Genomic DNA, 22,008 nt, shown 5'->3' on the forward strand with positions numbered 1-22,008 from the left:
CGGGCAGCATGGGGTTAGTGAGACGAAGGCGTCCTGGGCTGGCTGCTGGCTTTAAAGGCGTACGTGCAAATCTTCTTGAAGCTGATAACGGGACGCGAGAGAGCCAGGTAGGTTATCTATTGCAGCAGGTCAAGTGATGATGTCGAAAAGGCCGCGTGTGCCGGGCACTGTGGTAGGGAAAGCGCTCCGCACACCCCGCCTAAGCGCGCCTGGGACAGAGGCATCCCGCAAGTCCGACCAAAAACAAATCCTACAGCTGCTGGGACTGGGAAGGCGTTAAGTGACACACCGGAAGCAGCCTAGTGGCTGAGGCGTCCTTCTCCCTAGCAACCGGTTGCGAAGGAAGTAGTTGCTGTAGCGCGCCCTGTGCGCCTGCGCGGAGGCGCCGGCTGCTGACGTGGAACTGGGGGCCAGGCCGGCCGAGCCGGGCCCGCGGTGGAGTGCTGCAGAGTCTCTGGGGTGGTAGATCCGCCAGCGAGGCTGGGGATGGGGGCGCCGCTGCTCTCTCCCGGTTGGGCAGCTGGGGCTGCCGGTCGGCGCTCGTATGTGCTGCTGGCGCCCTTCCTGCTGACGCTGCTGCTGGTGCGGCCCTCGGGGGCCCTGGTGGAGGGGCTCTACTGCGGCACGCGGGACTGCTACGAGGTGCTGGGCGTGAGCCGCTCGGCGGGCAAAGCGGAGATCGCGCGGGCCTACCGCCAACTGGCCCGGCGCTATCACCCCGACCGCTACCGGCCGGAGCCCGGCGACGAGGGCCCCGGGCGGACGCCGCAGAGCGCCGAGGAGGCTTTCCTGCTGGTGGCAACCGCCTATGAGACGCTCAAGGTGAGGCCTGCGGGAGCGGAGGGGCTTCGAAGCACGGCCGCGGGACGCGCACGGCGCCTTCCGACCCCGGTCCGCGGAGCGTAGGCCTCTGTGACTCCGAAACTGAGCGCATCCGCCGCCGCGACCTTTAAGATACTCACGTTTCCCACATGGCCCTGTGAAAGAGCCAAGTCGGCCCCCTGGGGTCTCAGGCGGCACAGCTAACCTCCTCGTCTTCCTCCTTTTTGTGACAGTCATTGTTATGCAAAGCTTTGGTCATCTTACGATTTCGTGAAAATATTTTAATAACGTGCATTTCACATTCGAAAAGCAGGGTGATCATTATTAGTGGGATCCGGGGTCGCCCACAACAGGGAAAGTGTGGAATATCGACTGACAACTGTGATCGCATCAGTTTGATAGGACAGAAATTTGGTTTCTGGAAATAGTGTTAATGGTGACACTTAGCTTGGGTTTTAGGAACTAAGAAAACACCGAGAAGAACAATGAACAACCAGTCAAGAGACCAGATGTGACTCTTTGCTGTGACACCCCAGTGTGACCTTGGATAGTGACTTAATATGTTGGAATAGCTGTTTCTTCGTATGCCAAATTAAGGCCATGATACCTCCTCCCAGGGTTATTATGGGGATTAAATGATAAGTGTACGAACCGCCCCCCCTTTCCATAGGGCCCATAAATGGGTGCTTAATGACTTGGGTACTAAACTCTGAGAATTTCTAGTAGGAAATATTTTGTGAATATGTATTTATATTTCATTTGACAGAGGTTTTATTGAGTCTTGTGGGGATGAGAAATTTAGCCCAATGCTGTTTTCTTCTACTACTGCAAAAAATGAAGCCAACCAGGACATCACGAAGTATAAATCTTATTTGATGGTGGTATTACTGCTTGAAAGGCCCCATCATACTAATGCATCAGCGATTGTAGTTGTAAAGTATTTCTTTCTAGCCTTTTTTTCCCCGAAGCAAAATTTTCCATTTTGCTAGGTAGCCTGCTTTTAATGACTGTGCTTTGAGTGGATATAATTTAACCTTGCATTGTTTCTCCAGATTGTTTTTCCAGAGCTGAAAATAGTCAAGGAGCTAGCAACTTTATTCATGCCTTCCAGAACAGTTTGGATAATCTGGAGTCATAAAATGACTGGTGGAGGGGCGGGCCCTGAATTAGGTAAACTAGGTAAATTGAACTAGGTAAAATTTAATTTACCTAGTTCATTAAATTCTCACTAGCGTTAGTGAGATTGTAATTTTTATGGCAGTTAACTGAGGGATGGCTGGGGAACTAGGAAAGTGCTGAGGCCCCAGAGGGCTTTGTTACTAATTATGTAAAGAGTGGTGGAAAAAATACTCCAGAAAAAATTAGGAAAGAACTCTCCACCCAGTGCACTTCAGCATATGAAGCTCCAACCTCTGTTCTTTGTATTCAGCCAGAAGCCCTGATGGTGCATAAGGGAGTCCTGGACCAGTGTGTGAAATCATAGTGGGATTTACTAGGGATAGTAAAATTGATAGAACTAGGGATGTTAGTCATGTTAATTTGTTTCAGGCACGAGATAGTAATAGGGTTGTGGTGCTTGAATTTAGGTTGAGCGTCAGGAGTGGAGTAGTTGTTAGGATGATATAGATAATTAGGTTAAAGATAGTAATATTTGGATTGTGTATTAGTTATCCCATTATGATTTCACACATTGATTTATAAACCAAGACCATGCAATAGTATTTAGTGTGTTTGACTTTTGTATATTTAGGGAGTTTATGGACTTTGGAAGTTAAACAAGTGGACACTTACCCTCTGTGTCAACCCATCTTCTGGAAGATGGAGAACTTCCAGAAGAGAGGGCAGCAGAAACACTGCCAGCTGTTGCCTTCTGCTGGGCTCTGTAGGATTGGAGATGAGTAGGTTTGGCATGAGAATGGTGAGCATGTTGGTAAGAACTTAGAAAGCAAGTGCCATGATTAGAGGGTAGAAATAGTGACTGTAGGGATTCCTGCTGGGAGGGCCACCAGGAGAGACTGATCAGTCCCTCCACCCCTGGGACTGATCTGATGAATCTGTATGGTTGCCTCTAAAGGTTTCTACCCCTAAAGTTTACCACTGATTGTCAGCTAATGAAAAGCTAGATAAAATAAGTGATCCACTCAAGATCATGAACGTTTAGGCAGTTAAAAACCAGTATGTCTGGAATAGGTAACACTTGTACTCTTGACTCTGACGGGTTTGTGGTAGCTACAGATATCTTGGAACAGGGGAGTAGAAGTGGAGTTGTACTGATGGAGGAGGGAGTGAGGTGAGTGTTCTGTAGCTCCCCCAGAACCCCCAGTGTCTTACTGTGGAAATTAACTGTGAGACAGAAGGGATGTCTGGAGATATTTTGGACCCTTGAAAATCAGACCTAGCAGAACTCTTTGAAAACTTGCATTTTAAATTTATAGAGATGAACATGTATTCATCTTCCAAGTGGAGCATCTCCAAGAACTATTTACCTCATTGAAGATGCTCTCTCTTGGAATAAGGATAAGGACTTTGGCTTGCTGTGTGTGGGAGCAATTATTACAGGGTGGCCTGCTTTAATTTCTGTCATAATGGAGAATTGTGAGGAAGTTGCCAAATAGTATATTTTCTGGGTAATGCAAGGTTTTAATGAACTGAGGTCATCCAGTTTGGAGGGCTTCAGCCTTCTATATTATCCCATTGAGACAATGGAGATGTAATGGCTGTTTTGTTTGGATTGTATCCTCTGGCTGTGAAAAGGGTTTGTGAGGGGTAAGAGGTCCAGGTGGTGTTTGCTAAGAGAAGGTCAGATAGAATAGTGGGAGAAGTTGAGTTGCAGTGACTCTGGAATAAAAATGGGATGCAGAAGCCTGTCTCTGAATATTGATAATAAATACATCACCAAAATGGAAACTATAATTATGTAAAACATCAGTGGATTTATGATTCTGAGGTTGTTTTGGTCAAATAAATGCCCTTTTGAGAGGGTTTTGTTTTTTTTTTTTTAGATGGTGGTTGTTAAAAAATAAGTACACTAACATGACTTAAATACAGTTGGTAAGACAAGAAGATACGACATTTGGTTATTACTATTTTAGCAAAAAGATTTTACCTGTGCATGGAGAAATGGAGGAAAACCAAGAAAAGAAGTGTGGCTAGTAATGGAAGGCAAAGGCACTGGCCGCATGCTTTCACCAAGTCATGCTTAGTTCACATCCCCAAATAAATTACAGTTCCAGATCTCAGCAAAACCTCAAGCCATTATGATTTCACACACTGCTTTAGAAACTAAGACCATGCAATAGTATTTAGTGTGTTTGACTTTTGGGGATTTAGGGCGTTTATGGACTTTGGAAGTTAAACAAGTGGACAGTTACCCTCTGTGTCAACATTGAATCTCATGAGGTAGAATAATCTGGTCCCATTACATGTTTTTAAAGTGGCTATAGCACTTATCACACTGCATTGTATAAGTACTGAGTAGGTCTCTCTTTCCCACTAAACCATGCTCCTTGTTTTTTTGTGTGTATATCCGTAGCACCTAGCACAGTGTCTGGCACATCAGAGCATTAATGTTATAAAAACTCTTATCTGGAGACATTCAGATAGAATGGAAATGGAAAGTGGATTTCTGGTATTTTGACATTGGTATGTGCAGCGCCCTTTGCCATTTCACTCAATTAATTGCAATTTTAAAGAGTGGTATAGATAAGTAAATTAGATGGTTATGAGTGAAAAATTCCTGCGTGAGAGAAAAATTGCACTTCTACTTTTAATGTTCTGAGGGTTTTTAAGTGAGAACAATAATTTTTGAATGTAGATAAAAATTGGATAATACATGAAATATGAGAAATGGCATAGAAATAAGCAGATGAGAGAACAACTTGAAAGGATGCACTTAGAAAAACTATGATTGGTAAAAAATGCAGAAGTGTAGAATTTGATGGCATTTTGCAGGATCACAAGAAAAGAGCCTAGAAAAGGTCTTGGGAATATTTCTGGCATGAAGGTGAAGGCTATTTGATAAGTTGAAAGGATGTGTAGAGAGGGCATTCTACTCTGGACTTGTCTTGCAAAGGAAACATTACAAGAACACTTCAGTTTCCTTTTATCAGTCTGATGTGGCAGGGCTTTAGCACTTAGGAATAATTTAGCAAAAAACAATTCTGAACTCCGTGCCCTGTTATGTTTCTGTTTATTGTTCATTCCTTATATTCTGTTACTCAACCCTTTCTTTAACTGGGACTGACATAGGCGCTCAGAGGAGACCATAACAAAGGAAAGGAGCAGTTTCTGACTTAAAATTTTTAGTAACAAGGGAGACAGATACTTATTGTTCAGTTGTTATTTAAATTATATAATACAAGTCTGTGCAGATTGTATTGCGGTGCTGAGAGGAAGTGATTATGTCTTCTTGGATTAGAGAAGGTGGTACTTTTTTGAGTTCATCAGGAACAAAGTCACCAAGGTTGATGGTGAAAGGACATTTCTGGTAGAGAGGAAACTTGATCAACAGAAACATAGTCATGAGTGTGCAAGTCTTGTTCCAGGAATGAGATGTAGTTTCATGAGGTATTATAGTAATGAGCATTTCCTCCACCAAGGATCATTTTTATCATATTTTTCCCAAGGACTCTGTTTTAGGGAAAAAATGAACTGCATGTATTACTATTCTTTTTCGACACTATCCAGATTGTATTTAATCAGTCATTCATGGTAATTGAATAATCATAAAAATATTTAAAAATTATATAAATTGCTTTCTTTTTTGAGACAAGGTCTCACTATGTTGCCCAGGCTGGTCTTGAAATGCTATGCTCAAGCAGTCCTCCTGCCTCAGTCTCCCAAATAGCTGGGATTACTGGCACATGCACTGAACCCTAAAATTATATAAATTTCTATTATAGGTGTGATGCTGATAAACAACCAAATTAAGTTAATTTATAGTCCACAGATGGCATATAGTTTTCATTTCATATGCCAACCCTGATTGGTCATGATTACCTGGAACAAAACTCTTACCTTTTAAGAGTTTTGAGACCTTTTCTGGGTTTATTGGGAAAGAGTAACACGTTTGATAGTAATGTTTCCCATGGCCCCAGAAAAAGGATGTGACAGCATATGTACCACATTTACTATTTCTGCTGTGAACCCATAAATGTTAGTTTTTACTGATGTCTTAATTTCAGCGGTTGCTCCCTACTTATGGCCAAGGGTGATTATATACCAGCCATGTTTGATTCTGGTGCCATGACTGGCTGACATATGATGTAATCAACAACCAATCAGAGTTCCTAATCAACCTGAAAACTACTGACTTGATATAATACTAGTCAGAAACTGAGTACTAGACATTTTAATTTAGCTCGTACAGATTTATCGTAGGTAAATAGAACATTTTGAGATACTCACAAGAGCGCAGAGACACTTACTGTTTTTCATAGACTTTAGGGGATCTGCTATTTCTAGGTTGGGAGCCTGCGAGGTGCCATGGGAGGGAGAATGTTGCAGGATACTGGAACATAGTTTGGGATCAGATGATGAATGACCCCTTACGTTGTGTTCAGGAATTGGAACTTTATGTATTGAATAGTTACCAGAAGTTTTAAAATGGAGAAAAGACACAATCTTATGTTTGTTTTAGGAAGAAAACTCTGGGAGCAATTTTGAGAATGGTTTGGGGAGGGCAAAAAGGTATTCTTGACTGAACTCATTTTACTTACACTGTCTTCTTCTAGAATCCCTCTTCTGTCGTTCTTCTTCTGGAATCTTCTTCCGTCATTCCTCTTTGGCAACTTGAAAATCTCCTACTTGGTTCATTTCCCACTCCTTTCGCTTCATTTTGCTTCTTTTAAAGCTACACTCACATTTTTCCTTCCTTTGCTTGCTGTTCACTGTCTTTACTTTCTCATCTCCCTTTCATTCATGCTATCATAGACTGGCCTGTGCACCAGCACATGTGTTGAAACTGTTCTTGTTAAGGTGAACAATGACACTCTACTCACCAGATCTGATTAGATTGACTGCTCTTCATTTCTTCCTCCTCCTGGAATTTTGTGTCATGTGATATTGTTGACCATTTAGTACTTTTTAAGGTGTTCTTCCCTGACTTCCTTGATGTAGTCTTTGTTTCTCTGTCCTCACCATTTCTTTTCAGTCTTTATAGTCTTTTCTACTACCTACCCTGTAAGCATTGCGATTCTATTGAGTTCTTCTTTGTGTACTTTTTCTTTTTTATTTTCTAAGCTCTTCCTGATGAAACTCAACTGTATCCTTGACCTAAGCCACTGCTTTTAAGCTGACAATTCTAAAACCTGCATGTTCTCCAGGCTCATACTTTCAGCTGCCTCTCCTGTAGCACAGGTACCCACGATTAAACATGTCTGAAGTCAATCTTGTTATCTTTGTGAAAGCATAAACTTTAAAAGAAGATATAATTATGACTCTCACAAATACAGAATGAACATGTGTCAGAGATTTTATTTAACATATTAATCAGTGAGGGAACCAGTAAGATACTAAAACTAGTTGAAAGAGAAAAAGTGTCAACATTTGTAATCAGATAGGGAATGCTGAAATGCCTATAACACTGGAGAATACCTACCAAGCAATAATGTGTTGCATTCCACTGGACAGAATTTGTCTTTCTGTGAATAGGAGTCATTTGCATTATTTCCAGTTTTCTACAAGTTACTTCTGTCTGTAGAGTTAAAATAGGTTAGTCAAAGACAAAAGGTGCACTCCTCTGCAGGAATAGATAATCCTTAAGGCTTCAGAAATTGAAAGGATATCTAGTAATATTTTTCTTCCTAGTTCAAAATCTTCCACAATTTTTCCTTGCATCTTCTCCAAGCTTGCTGTTTTTTTCCTGTATTCATTATCTTAGTAACAGTGTCTACATAGTAACTCTAATTAAAAACTTTGGTATCATGCTGAACATCTCCTTTGATTCTTGTGTACCCCTTTACTTATCAAGTCCTATTCTTAGCTGCTAAAATCTGTTTCTCCCTCATTCTACTTTTTGTGATACTACCAGAATTGTCTTTCAGCAATATATACTTCTACACAATGCTATTGTTCTCATACTTGGAAGCATTTTTGTTTTTGAATAGCCCAGATGATAACATCCTAACTCTTTGGCGCAGCATACAAGATCCTCAACAGTTCTTATTCAAACTTGCCTTCCTAGCTGTATTTATTACTCCTTTCTTCCTAAATTTCCCCAATGCTTAAGCTTTCCTGAATCCATGATATTTTTTGATACTTTTATACCCTTAACACTTGCTGTTTCCTTTGCCTGGAACAAGTTTCACTATACCTTACTTGCTTTCCAAGATCTAGCCCCCATTTCCCTTCTGCGGTGAATCCCATTGCTAGTGTTTTTAGGCAGAGTCAGCCCCTTTTCCTTAGCACACTCAATTGTGCTTTTCTCGCTTGCTAGATTCTTCTTCTAGATGGAGGGTTCTTGAGGCGATGGCCTTGTCTTGTCTTTTTATTCTCTTTTTGTGCTTAATCCAAGGCCTAATGCCCTGCATCATCATTTTTGAAATGAAAACAACTAAGGTTTTTAAAAACTCAGGTGACCAAGTTGATGCTGATAGTATTAACTGAAACACAGAGGAATAGACTTGGTTTTGTAGCATGTTGAGTTGAGATATTTATGTTGCATTTAGAAAGTGTTCAGGACATAGTTGAGAATAAGAGGAGGCAAGAAAAACAGATACAAGCATTACTAGTATGTAGGTAATATTCCAAATCATGGAAGTTGTTGAGACTATGTGCAGAATGAGAAGAGAAGATAGAGGAGAAGATAAGTTGCACTAGTGACTAGTGGGCAGGAAACAAGAAAAAAAATGAAATGGGTAGCAGTTAATTTTCTCCCTCTTTTGTAGGATATAATGACCTGGAAAAAAAATTTAGACCAGAGATTTTTTTTTTTTTTTTTTTTGAAGGATCATTTATGTGTGTGTGTGTCGGGGTGTGTGTGTATGGATTTACAAAAAATGATTAATATATATTGAGTGGATACAGTAATACATTTTCATATAGCATTGATTCCTGACCTTTACCACCCCAAAAATGGTTTTTATACTCTGTGTAATAGGAAGTTTTAAATGTAAAACTAGCTGCAGTATCAAATTATTGCAATTTATGTACTGAGATCATACAGTTCATGATTTCCTTCAAGGACAAGAACATAATATATTTTTGCCTCTGGGGAGGGGGATGACCCCTTTAAGAGAAGGAAGGATTCAGTGCTTTCTTTGCTTGTGGGTTTCCTCTTGTTCACTTTTGATCTAGATATTGGTGGTTATGTTCCAGTCCTCCTGCATATGCCCAAGAGGATTGGGAGTGGAATGGACACCAGCAGAAGCACTACAGTTATTCCTGTAGAGATTAGAAACAAGGAGCTTATTGCCCTGCTTGTCAAGGCTCAGGACAGACAGGAGGAAGAAACAAGTATAAAGGTTTTGGTTTTGGAAAGAAGTTGGAATCTCCAGACCCTGGGACCTTAAGATCCACAAAATTGCTGAAAGAAAAAGTACTACCTTATTGAAAGGTAAGACATTAAACTGTTTTAAGGTTTAAGCTATGTTAGCCACAGTAGCATATTTTCATAAACTATGAATTCAAGCAGTCACTTCTGCCAAACTGAAGTTTTTATGACATCGCTACCCATCCAGCCTTGCTGGTGAGATGGAGAACTACGTAGTGGAGAGATGCATATTGCAAGGAAAAACCTTCACAAAAGTTCACTCGTTTTTGAAATAATGTTTACTGAATGCCAGGCACTGTACTAGGCCTTGGATATACAGAGATTAATGAGTTACCCTACCTACTTTCTAGAAATTCTCATTCTAAGAAAAGAAAAAACTGATTATTACAATGTGATAAGTGCTATAATAAATAGGTACCAAGTGTAATAAGAATGATCTGACTGTCTGGGGCAGTAACGTTTACATTCTAAAGGATTAATAGGACTCGTGAGGTTCAAATTAGAGAGAAACATACGTTTGAAGACATAGGTATGAAAAGGAACGTTGTGTTGGAATAACACACCAAATTCCAGAAATTGCTCTCTGAATGTTTGCTATGGGTAAAAGAGGGGAAAATGATAAGGGATGTTGCTAGGTAGGTAAGTTTGGACCAGTTGTGAAGGCCTGGTGGCATGCGAAGGAAATTTTAACTTTGGCCATGGGAAAACGTTGGAGATTAAAAAAAAAAAAAAAAAAAAAATTGTGCGGCTACCTTAATTCAGGATGAGTAGGAAAAAAAAATATGGTATTAAAATAAGAATGTACCTTAGCTTTCTACTTGAGTCCCAGAAAGAAAGATGGTCCTTCTTATTATGTCTTTTCTTTGCTAATATTCTTGGTATCCTGTTGTTCTTACTAGGTTGATTCTAAACTTTATAGGTTACTAAAGAGCAGAAGTTTGACTTAGGCTGTTGAGAACTCCTAAATTTTACCAATTTGTACTGCCCTTGATTCTAAAGTGTATGCATGCCTCACTGATCGTCATCAGTATGCATGAAAACTGATCATTTTCTTGATTTTGGAGAGAAAGCTTTAAGCCCTAGAACGGAGATAAAATAAATGAATAAATGCTGTAACAAGGAAGTGTCCAACTTTTTAGTGTAATCATGGCCAAAACAGGGTCATAAATTTGTGGTGACCCTAAAGAAAAGAAAACCATCCAAAGAAAAGTCAGACTTGACCCTGAGATGTCTTGCAGGGATTTGGTAGTTTGAGGACTCCATTGGGGGACCTTGAACAGATTCCACAAGCTCTGCTTGCAGTAGAGAGGCCAGACACAAGGTATAAATTTTGGAGTTGCTTGTGTTGGAGTATTAGTTGACCATTGTGTTAAAGGAGTTCAGGACTTGGTAAAGTCAATGATCTAGAAACCAGTGAGAAAATGGTGACCCTGGTGAAAGATCTGAGTGAAATGCTTGAAGAGGGATGATATCTGCATTCTGTAGAACAGAGATAAGAGAACAAAAAGAGGAGATAGTCATTGGACACATGATGTCCACATACCAGATTTCAACGACACTCCAAGACCTTATTCCATATGCTTCAACCAGGAGGAGTACAGACAGCTGGGGCAAAAGGCTATGAGCCTATGAGGCTCATAGGAATCTGATCTCAGTATGGCATTGTATTTGCCATACTGATTTCTTGAGGTACTCAAAATGAGACACATGAAGAGACACGGGCTTTAGTCTTCAGGGCTGTCTGTGTGGCCCTTATATAGGTTTACTGTTTCTGGGTTAGAAGCTCTGGAATAGGATGATGACTTAAAGAAGGAGTCACGGATTGACAGTTGAGGCGTATAGCAGCTGCCACAAGAAAATCCTTTTTGACTGAAGAGAGCATACAAGGAGTGAATCTGAAAATAATACTAGCTTGAGCTCACCCCTCCTTGTATAACTGACAGTTTTCATATTGGCCCTCCATATAAATATATTCATATCTAATTAAGCTAGCTACTAGTTTACATCATTTCATATACTGATAAGAGGTAAGAAATTTTTTGAATGTAATGAATATAGGAGAACTTACTGAGAATGATCTCACACAAATTCAAAATTTTTATTTTATTTTATTTTATTTTATTTTATTTTATTTTATTTTATTTTTTGAGACGGAGTCTTGCTCTGTCGCCCAGGCTGGAGTGCAGTGGTACAATCTCGGCTCACTGCAAGCTTCGCCTCCCAGATTTACACCATTCTCCCGCCTCAGCCTTCTGAGTAGCTGGGATTACAAGTGCAGGCCACCATGACCGGCTAATTTTTGTGTTTTCAGTAGAAATGGGATTTTGCCATGTTGGCCAGGCTGGTCTCAAACTCCTAACCTCAAGTTACCTGCCTGCCTTGGCCTCCCAAAGTGCTGGGATTACAGGCGTGAGCACCTGTGCCCGGCCCAAAATTCTTAATAGAAAATACATAATGATTTTAATAGATACAAGGAAGATTTTGTCATCAGCAAATTTCTTACTTTAAATCTAAAAAACTACATGTTGGAGGACTCAGAAAGTGGTCCTGAACAGACCCCAGAGAATCTGTGTGCAGTAACAAGGTACTAAGTTTAGATTTTGAAATGCCTTTAGCTAGGAATCTACAACTTAATAAATGTTGAGTAACTCATTCCTCTAAGATAAACAAAGACTTTTTTTTTTTTTTTTTTTTTGAGGCAGGGTCTTGCTCCTTGCTCTCTTAGCCCAGACTGGAGTGTGATGGCATTATCATGGCTCATGGCAGCCTTGACCTCCCAGGCTTAAGTGATTTCCCACCTGGGGAATATCCTGGGAAGCTGGGACTACAGGCACATGCCACCATGCCCTGCGCAAATACAATTTTTTAAATTTTTTGTAAAGACGAGGTCTCACTATGGTGCCCAGGCTGATCTCAAACTCCTGGGCTCAAGCAGTCCTCCCACCTTGGTCTCCCAAAGTGCTGGGATTACAGGCATGAGTCACCACACCTGGCAAAACAGACTTTTGTTTTTGTAATGGTTTTTATTATGCTCATGTATAGAGATTAAAGAATTTGTTTTGATTTTATAATAGTTTTTAAATAAGTTTTCCCTGTTATTACGTTTTTTTGAAATGGGGCAAGTTGGAAAATGTAAGAGGTTTCCTGTGAGATAAAGTGCAAATCGTGACCTGGTTTAATAACTCTGCAACCTGCCTAGCTCAGTACAACATTGGCATTTATCCCTGTTAGAAATTGATTAGAATCAGAGAATTTTTTTTTTAAAATGTTTTATCTGTGAACATACAGAGCAGCATTTTGGAATGCTATAATTCTTTCAAGGAGTTTGTATCAGTAAGAAAGATCTATATATTACCTCATTTGTGACCTGGGCTGGATGACACATTATAGTGAAGTACTACATGTTTGTAACATGTTTTTGTATAATATTTGTTATTTGATCTTCACAACAACCATGTAAAAATAATACAGCAGGGATTGTCAGCTTTTTTTTGTAAATGAAGGAGGAGGCTCAGAGAGGCTATTTTATCAGGTCACAAAGCTAGACTTTGACCGTTGGGCTGCATGAGTGTCTCAGTGTTTCTTTGAGATGGGCATAATTGAGTTTTGTAGGCACAGACTGGCTTCACCGACTTTTTGCTGTCTTAATCATTGCTTTTAGCAGAAAACTATCTATACAAGGCTGGGACATGATTATGAATATGTACAAGAAATAAGCTTTTAAAAAAAAAATCAACAGTTGTTAAGAGTAGTTGTGAACAGGCTTTTATTAGCACCAAGCATTAGCTAAAAAGATTGAAAGGTTAATTGTTATTAAAGTGTTTTTATTTTTCCAGGAGGACTAACAATACTCAAGAACTTAGACAAATATTTTTGTTATGCTTTTATATCTAATATTGAAGTTTTGGAAATTTACATGGCTTTGAAGAATAATGGGAAATTTTTTGATTTTGACAGTTTCAGTATTTTTACTCAGATTAACCTTACATAATTATAAAATTCTGTATTTGATTTAACAGATTATAAACTAAAGCCATTTAATGGACTGTCCTGTGAAGTTGGATATCTTGTCATTTTACAGGATGAAGAAACACGAAAAGATTATGATTACATGCTGGATCATCCAGAAGAGTACTACAGCCATTACTACCACTACTATAGCAGGCGCTTGGCCCCTAAGGTGGATGTTAGAGTTGTGATTTTGGTCAGTGTATGTGCTATTTCAGTGTTTCAGGTATGTATCACTGGATATTTGTATCTATATTTATGTGCATTTAGTGCACATTGCCTAGTGCTAGTCATTAAAACCTAATTGCGAGTATCTTTTTGTAAAATTTTACTTCTAGTTGAGATCTGTTTTATTCTTTGGCAGTATTAGAATCTTTGTCAGTGGCAAATCTAAGAAATTGTTGAAGAATGTCATTATTACTACAAAACAACCCCTCAAAAATCCAGAGCCTTTTTCATTGCTCCCTCTGGAGTATTTTCTACATAGTAGCCAGAGTGAACGTCAGCTAATTCCTATCATTTATTTGACCTTTGTAGGACTTTTCAATGACTTCCCATTAAACGTGGGAGAAATCTGAATTCCTTAATCTGGCCTAACAAGTCCCGGCTCCAGTCACCAAATGCCAGTAGTGCTTGCCATCATTATTGTAACAACCAGAAATGTCCACGCATTTCTGTGTGCCCCTTTAAGGGTGCTTCTGCTCAGGTTGAAACCACTGAAATAGATGAAAAGAGACATAGGAACTTTTTTTTGTTTTGTTTTTGTTTTGAGACAGAGTCTTGCTGTGTTGCCAGGCTGAAGTGCAATGGCGCGATCTAGGCTTACTGCAACCTCCGTCTCCTGGGTTCATGCCATTCTCCTGCCTCAGCCTCCTGAGCAGCTGGGACTACAGGCGTGCACCACCACACCCGGCTAGCTTTTTGTATTTTAGTAGAGACGGGGTTTCACCATGTTGGCCAGGATGGTCTCGAACTCCTGACCTTGTGATCCGCCTGCCTTGGCCTCCCAAAGTGCTAGAATTACAGGCGTGAGCCACCATGCCCAGTCAGGAGCTTTTTATGCTGTAAAATATCACAAAAATTTAACTTCTGCCTGAAATAAGTTTTCCCTGTTATTAAACTAGCCACACCTATCACATGCTCCTTTAGAGGAAATGAGCAAGTCAGATGACTAGAATGAAGCAATTTGCTTGTTTGAAAATTACTTCTCCAGTCTGATTCCCAGAAACGACATGATATTCAGTGTGGTATTTTTTTTTTTTTTTTTTTTAAAGAGATGGGGTCTCACTCTGTCACTCAGACTGGAGTGCAGTGGAGTAATCGTGGCTCACTGTAGCCTCTACTTCTTGGGCTCAGGTGATCCTCCCACCTCAGCCTCCCGAATAGCTGGGACTACAGGCATGTGCCACCACACCTGCCTAATTTTTGTATTTTTTTTATTTTGCCATGTTGCCCAGGCTGGTCTTGAGCTCCTGGGCTCATGCAATCCACTTACTGCAGCCTCTCAAAGTGCTGGGATTACAGGCATGAGCCCCTGCACTTGGCTGACATTCAATTTTTATGAACTATATTGGAAACTAAGGTGGTATATTTAAAATGTGTCAGCATTTGTAGAACGATTTACCCTTTCAAAGGGGAGAGCAGGGATAATTTTACTTTTTTGTTTTAAACAATGTAATACTGTAGTAACTTTAAAATATATTCTCAATAGATTGCTACTATTGCAGGATATTATTTGTATATCTGCTATATTCATTCAGTTAAACAGGAGCTGAAATTTATGGAGGTACTATGTGAGAAGCAGGGTATTTTCTGACAAACCCTTTGTGATTGAATACAGTTATGAAGTAAGTTAATGTTTTCCTATCCAAATAGGTAGAGTTCAACCGTATTTGAATCTCTCAGAATAGGATGAGTGCCACTGTGATATATGTAGATGGCTTAGGAAAAGAGATGGGAATGAATATAGTTGCCTGAGTCTATACCCTATGAGGTTTTTAAACAAATTCCTCACCAGCTAGATTTTGCCATTTACCTCTTTTTCTAGTAAGTAGGTTATTGTTTAAAAAAAAAAAGAGGCCGGGTGCGGTGGCTCAAGCCTGTAATCCCAGCACTTTGGGAGGCCGAGATGGGTGGATCACGAGGTCAGGAGATCGAGACCATCCTGGCTAACACAGTGAAACTCCGTCTCTACTAAAAATACAAAAACTAGCCGGGCGAGGTGGCAGGCGCCTGTAGTCCCAGCTACTCGGGAGGCTGAGGCAGGAGAATGGCGCAAACCCAGGAGGCGGAGTTTGCAGTGAGCTGAGATCCGGCCACTGCACTCCAGTCCGGGCGACAGAGCGAGACTCCGCCTCAAAAAAAAAAAAAAAAAAAAAAAAAAAAAAAAAAAAGAAAAAAAAAAAAAGAAAAAAAAATTTTTTTTAAGTGATCTAGGGAAGAGCCAAATGGTAAAGATACGAAACCACAGGTGTGGTATGACACATTGATCATCCTTTGATCTTGGGTATCTCCTGACTGCATCAGTGATTTTTAGCTCAGCTCAGAGTTTACCTTACTTATCCAGGCTTGAGATCCTGTGTATGCATGGACTTTGTTCAGTTGTATCTTTTACTTAGAAAGTAGTATCTTTGAGATCCCTAGTTTTAACTGTAATGGTTTCTTGGGAGATGGTATTCACCGAGACTCTATCATTCCTTTAACTTAGATTGGGTAATGAAAATGACTCATTGTTCTCTGTTAATTATTCTAGTTTTTCAGCTGGTGGAATAGCTACAATAAGGCAATCAGCTACCTAGCCACAGTGCCCAAGTACCGTATCCAGGCTACAGAGATTGCCAAGCAGCAGGGACTGCTCAAAAAAGCCAAAGAAAAAGGCAAAAACAAAAAGTCCAAAGAGGAAATTCGTGACGAGGAGGAGAACATCATAAAGAACATTATAAAAAGTAAAATAGATATAAAGGGGGGCTATCAGAAACCCCAAATCTGTGATCTTCTCCTGTTTCAAATTATCTTAGCTCCTTTTCACCTATGCTCATATATAGTTTGGTATTGCCGGTGGATCTATAATTTTAACATCAAAGGCAAAGAATATGGAGAGGAAGAGAGATTGTACATTATACGTAAATCTATGAAGATGTCAAAGTCTCAATTTGATAGTCTAGAAGATCATCAGAAAGAAACTTTTCTTAAACGAGAGCTCTGGATCAAGGAGAATTATGAGGTGAGTAGTCACCCCGCTGTGATTTTTACTGTCATCCACCTGGCCAGGTTAAAATCAGGTGTATTATAATGAGGGATCACAGAAGTCTGCTCACATTTCTGAAATCCAACAGGTAAACAATTAGTAAAGATCTTACTTTTATTGGAAGTAGGACTCTATTTGGTAGTGAGACGGTGGGTTTTTAATCTGTAAATTCTCTTTTTAGAGGATGAACTTCAAATACTTTAATTGACTAATTCTGGAAAAGTTTTAAGAATGTTAAACTGCATTGGAAGGATATGCATGTTTGCACTAACTAAAATTTGGCCTGCCCCAAGTTTTCTTCCAATCCTGTAAACCTAGCCACAGAAACTAAAAAAAAAAACCAAAAAACAGAGAGTAAGAGGTGGAAATTTTATTGAGATGACTTCATTTCAAAATAATTGAGCACAAGATCTTCTGCATAATAACTGACATCGATAGAAAGTTACTTTTATTTTACTTTTAAATTAAATCGAATTACTGTAATGCCTCTAAACTTCTGGGCATTTTAATAAATGCTTTATGCTACAGTTGTCACCTACAAAAATTACTTTGAGGTGATCAGCTACGTAGCTGTGGTGTTAAAGGGATTAGCAGTCTCATTATCATAATGACACTGTTTTAGATTCAGGGTAAAATTAATTGGCTATATGTTAAATATAAGAATAAAGCACAGTGAAACTTTTGTGGTTTTTTTCTTTGTTTTGTTTTGTTTTTTTTTTTTGAGACGGAGTCTTGCTCTGTTGCCTAGGCTGGAGTCCAGTGGCCTGATCTCATCTCACTGCAGGCTCCGCCTCCGGGTTCACGCCATTCTCCTGCCTCAGCCTCCCGAGTAACTGGGACTACAGGGGCCCGCCACCACACTCGGCTAATTTTTCGTATTTTTAGTAGAGACAGGGTTTCACTGTGTAAGCCAGGATGGTCTCGAACTCCTGACCTCGTGATCCACCCGCCTCGGCCTCCCAGAGTGCTGGGATTACAGGCGTGAGCCACCGTGCCTGGCGTTTTTTTCTTGTTTTTATCATGTAGTGTTGGGGTTTTGCCATGTTGTCCAGGATGGTCTCAAACTCCTGAACTCAAGCAATCTGCCCACCTTGGCCTCTTAGAGTGCTGGGATTACAGGCATCAGCCACTGCACCCAGCCAAAACCTTCTTAAGAAATCTGAGATACATTAGTCTTTTTTAGTTTCACAGTCATTTCATTTTGTATGTGATATCCTAAATAGATTTCACTGAAATTAAAGTTTTGGTCTGAATTATATTTATGTAATAAGTTCAATTACTGTGAATTGCCCGATATTTTACCAGTTACACCTATATATTTATCCTGTTCATAAATAAAATCAAAAATGTTATTTAGGGCCGGTGTGGTGGCTCACACTTGTAATCCCAGCACTTTGGGAGGCTGGGGCAGGCAGATCACTTGAGGTCAGGAGTTCGAGACCAGCCTCACCAACATGGTGAAACCCTGTCTCAAAATACAAAAAAATAGCTGGGCATGGTGGTGTGCGCATGTAATCCTAGCTACTCGGGAGGCTGAGGCAGGATAATCACTTGAACCAGGGAGGCAGAAGTTGCAGTGAGCCAGTGGTACAGAGAGCAAGTACCACTGCACTCTGGCCTGGGCAACAGAGTGAGACTCCATCTCAAAAAAAAAAAAATGTTATTTAGTTACAGCATATCAGTTAGCTCCTAAACTATTTGAAAAGTTTGTTCTTTTAAGTAAGTTAAAAGTTTAAAAGTTTTCTTTTTTAAGAAGGTAAAGCAGCTGAATCTGCAAAACCGTGTCTGTCTTAGGGTGCTGTTGTGGGGTGAATTATATGTTATCATATGAAGTTGTCTTAGTCTTTACTTCCTAATAATTTGGAAGTAAAATCATTTCTTTCCAAAATTTTATGTGGCTATGAAACTGGCTAAGACAGCTTGTTCATTTTGCTTTAGTTGACATGCATTAAAAGTTACAGAATTGCAGGCCGGGTGCGGTGGCTCATGCCTGTAATCCCAGCACTTTGGGAGGCTGAGGCAGGCAGATTGCTTGAGCGCAGGAGTTTGAGACCAGCCTGGGCAACATGGCGAAACCCTGTCTCTACCAAAAAATACAAAAAATTAACTGGGCGTGGTGGTGCCTCTGGTCCTAGCTACTTGGAGGTTAGAGTGAGCCAAGATTGTGCTACTGTATTCCAGCCTGGGTGACAGAGTGAGACCCCATCACAAAAAAAAAAAGAGTTGCAAGAAATGCAGATGTTCTGTGTTCTCACAAGTTTTAACTCTGTGGTTTATTTAACCTTCTTTGGAAACTTTAATTTTAAAAAATGAAAAAATTCATAATTATCTTTAGATGAAAGTAGATGTAAGTTCAGTTTGGAGATAAACATGTATGTAAGGTCATTTTGTTCCTTAGTTAAGATCACCACATCTGAAAGTCATCAGTTAAATTTACAAAGGACCATATAAAAAAATAAAGTTTTGATTCTTTGATATTAGACATTAGTTGTAGAGGGGAAATGTTAAGCCCTTTAGTCAATTTTCATTGAGGAAAAGAATGTATTCCTAGGTTACAGAAATCAGTGACAAAAAATTATTAGTTCTAGACTGGGCGCAGTGGCTCACACCTGTAATCCCAGCACTTTGGGAGGCCGACGTGGGTGGATCACCTGAGGCCAAGAGTTGCAGACCAGCCTGGTCAACATGGTGAAACCCTATTTCTCCTTAAAAAAAAAAAAAAAAAAATATATATATATATAAATTAGCCAGGCGTGGTGGCATGCTCCTGTAGTCCCAGCTAGGGAGGCTGAGACAGGAGAATTGCTTGAACCCAGGAGGCAGAGATGGCAGTGAGCTGAGATGGCACCACTACACTCCAGCCTAGGCAACCAAGAGAGACCCTGTCTCAAAAAAAAAAAAAATTACTAGTTCTTTTTTTTTTTTTTTTTTTGAGTTAGAGTTTCACTCTTGTTGCCCAGGCTAGAGTGTAATGGTATGATCTCAGCTCACTGCAACCTCCGCCTCCCAGGTTCAAGCAGTTCTCCGGCCTCAGCCTCCCCAGTATCGGGTTATAGGCACGTACCACCACGCCTGGGTAATTTTTTATATATATTTTTTAGTAGAGATGGGGGTTTCACCATGTTGGCCAGGCTGGTTTTGAACTTCTGACCTCAGATGATCCACCCGTCTCGGCCTCCCAATGTGCTGGGATTACAGGCGTGAGCCACCACACGCAGCCACAAAATTGCTAGTTCTTATACAGGTTGTTCTTTCATGTTTAACCCTGAATGTTAAAATGGTTAATTGCAAATAAATGAATAAATAAAATACTTAATTGTTTAGTATTTTTAGGAGGTGAATGATTATCAATACATTCACTGGAAACTTTTTACCTAACGTTATATTTGAAAAATGTAAATATGCCATAAAGCTAATGGCAAATGCTTCTCTTTGGATTGTGAAGTTATCTAGTTATTTATACTTACAGGTCTACAAGCAAGAACAAGAGGAGGAATTAAAGAAAAAGTTGGCAAATGACCCCAGATGGAAGAGATACAGGAGATGGATGAAGAATGAAGGGCCTGGGCGGTTAACATTTGTGGATGACTGAAGATTGATGAAATGCTACTATGCCAAACCTTAATTGTGATATTATTTTCATAACTGAATTATTTTAGAAATGTATCAATTGCCGCTCAGCAGTAACTAAAATTCCTCAAGTATTTGATTAAACAGAATAATGTCGAAATTTAAATCTTCCTTTAAAACTTTATACATAAGACATTTATGATTGTTCAATTTTTATAATCTATTTGTGGATTTTGTTAAAAGATTTCACATGAAGATTTATTAGTTGCCATTTAAAATTTTTATATGTTTAGTTAAAAGATTTGACATGAAAATTTATTAGATACCATTTAAACATTTTATGTGTTATGTGTTTATTCTTCAAGAGTGTTTCCTTACTCTTTGTAATAGTGCTACATTTTTCTGTTTTCATGGCCTCTGTATTTTCACAAAACACCAAAAACAGCATTTAATTATATTATCATGAGTGTTTTTCTGGACACAAACTTCAGTAGAATGACCTAACATGTCGTTTTCATTACAGTCATTATAGGATTGAAATACATTCAAAATAACCTCTCTAGGAAAGTCTTCTGCTAGAATATACCCCCTCTACTCATTATAATATTCTTTGTTTTTAAAGCCAGTCAAATATAATAGTCTAAGTAAGATCAGAAACTCTCCAGGAGAGTGAGTCTACCCTCATGTCCTTGTAGGATGATCTTGATTATAGTCTCATTATAGGACTATAACTGTATTCTCAACATTTCTCCAGAAAGGACCTTGTAAAAAGGTCTTTTGTGGCACAGTATTGGTTTTTTTCCCCTCTCTCTTCACTTAAAAAAAAAAAAAAAATAGCAGGCAGAAATAGCGTATTGAAAAGTTGTTCATCTATTATGAAGTCCTTGAGTGGTGAAAAATCCATTGTACATGAGAACATTTCTGTGCATTTAAACCAGAAACGAGGTACATGGCTGTGTGCTCTTGTATCAACCAATGAAATGTAAGTGTTTTTACATGTGTGGCAGTGCAAGTAAATAACACATTATTTGACTTAATCAGGTGTGATACTGTACCAAAGTATCAAAGTATCGGTACATATTCATGGTAGTAAGTCAGTACCCTTGTTAAAGGATTTATCCCATTGCTTCATGTTAATAAAATGGTTACAATATATCACGTTTGTTGGTATGACATTTTAAGTGAAAAATTAACATTGCTTTTATGTAATTTTTAAAGATGAGTATAGCATATTCGATATGCAGAATCTGTTTCTAGCTAAAGCAAGCTAGTCATTTTGAGAGCTGAGCCCCAGACAATGTGAGACAAAGCTGGAAGGCTGAGTTCCATCCATGCTAACGTAGATAAGGTAGTTAATCTGCGAGGACTTCAGTTGGCTCAATTATAAACTTGGGGAAGTGTCTGACCAGATTATCACTAGGGCCCTTTTGCAGCTCTAAAATTATTTATATTTTTGTAAACTTTAGATGAAAGTGTTTTATGCATCCATTCTGTTGGAGGAGTGTGGAGAAGGTATAGAACTGAATTACAGGTAGCTGTGTTTTAGACTTCAAATGCCCACCTCTTAGCTATAGACAAAATGCCTTTCAAAGATGCTCTGGTTGCCTGTAGAGCCAGCAATCCCTGTCTTGGTGAATGTATTATCATATAGTTAACACACAATGGTATTTACCGTCTAAAAACATAAGTACGTAGCATATATTATGAGGACTAAAAAAATGTCAGTACTCTGAAAATTTTTGAATGCCTCTTTTTAACCTAGTGATAAAATGTAAGAGGACTGGACATGTTAGCATTCATAAAGGTTGGCTGATGAAAACAGTTCATCTTTGATATTCTTTTGCAATCTGCTAGATTACTGTATTTCTTC

General features: G+C 39.4%; 1 protein-coding gene across 1 annotated transcript; it reads left to right on the forward strand.

Moving 5' to 3' along the window:
* The first annotated feature begins 403 nt into the window (after positions 1 to 403).
* On the forward strand, positions 404 to 20,479 carry LOC104660868 (dnaJ homolog subfamily C member 25). Its single transcript, XM_010361343.2, has 4 exons — positions 404 to 822; positions 13,395 to 13,547; positions 16,074 to 16,544; positions 20,038 to 20,479. The coding sequence occupies exons 1-4, from the start codon at positions 487 to 489 to the stop codon at positions 20,158 to 20,160; spliced, it is 1,083 nt and encodes a 360-aa protein (XP_010359645.1). The 5' UTR covers positions 404 to 486; the 3' UTR covers positions 20,161 to 20,479.
* The last annotated feature ends 1,529 nt before the right edge of the window (positions 20,480 to 22,008 follow it).

The sequence above is a fragment of the Rhinopithecus roxellana genome, chromosome 16 (assembly GCF_007565055.1).
Source record: "Rhinopithecus roxellana isolate Shanxi Qingling chromosome 16, ASM756505v1, whole genome shotgun sequence".
In the NCBI taxonomy this organism is placed as follows: domain Eukaryota; kingdom Metazoa; phylum Chordata; class Mammalia; order Primates; family Cercopithecidae; genus Rhinopithecus; species Rhinopithecus roxellana.

Coding starts and splice junctions, on each gene's coding strand:
- LOC104660868 (XM_010361343.2), top strand. CDS start 487: ATGGGGGCGCCGCTGCTCTCTCCCGGTTGGGCAGCTGGGGCTGCCGGT. Junction 823..13,394: donor CCGCCTATGAGACGCTCAAG/GTGAGGCCTGCG, acceptor GTCATTTTACAG/GATGAAGAAACACGAAAAGA. Junction 13,548..16,073: donor GTGCTATTTCAGTGTTTCAG/GTATGTATCACT, acceptor TAATTATTCTAG/TTTTTCAGCTGGTGGAATAG.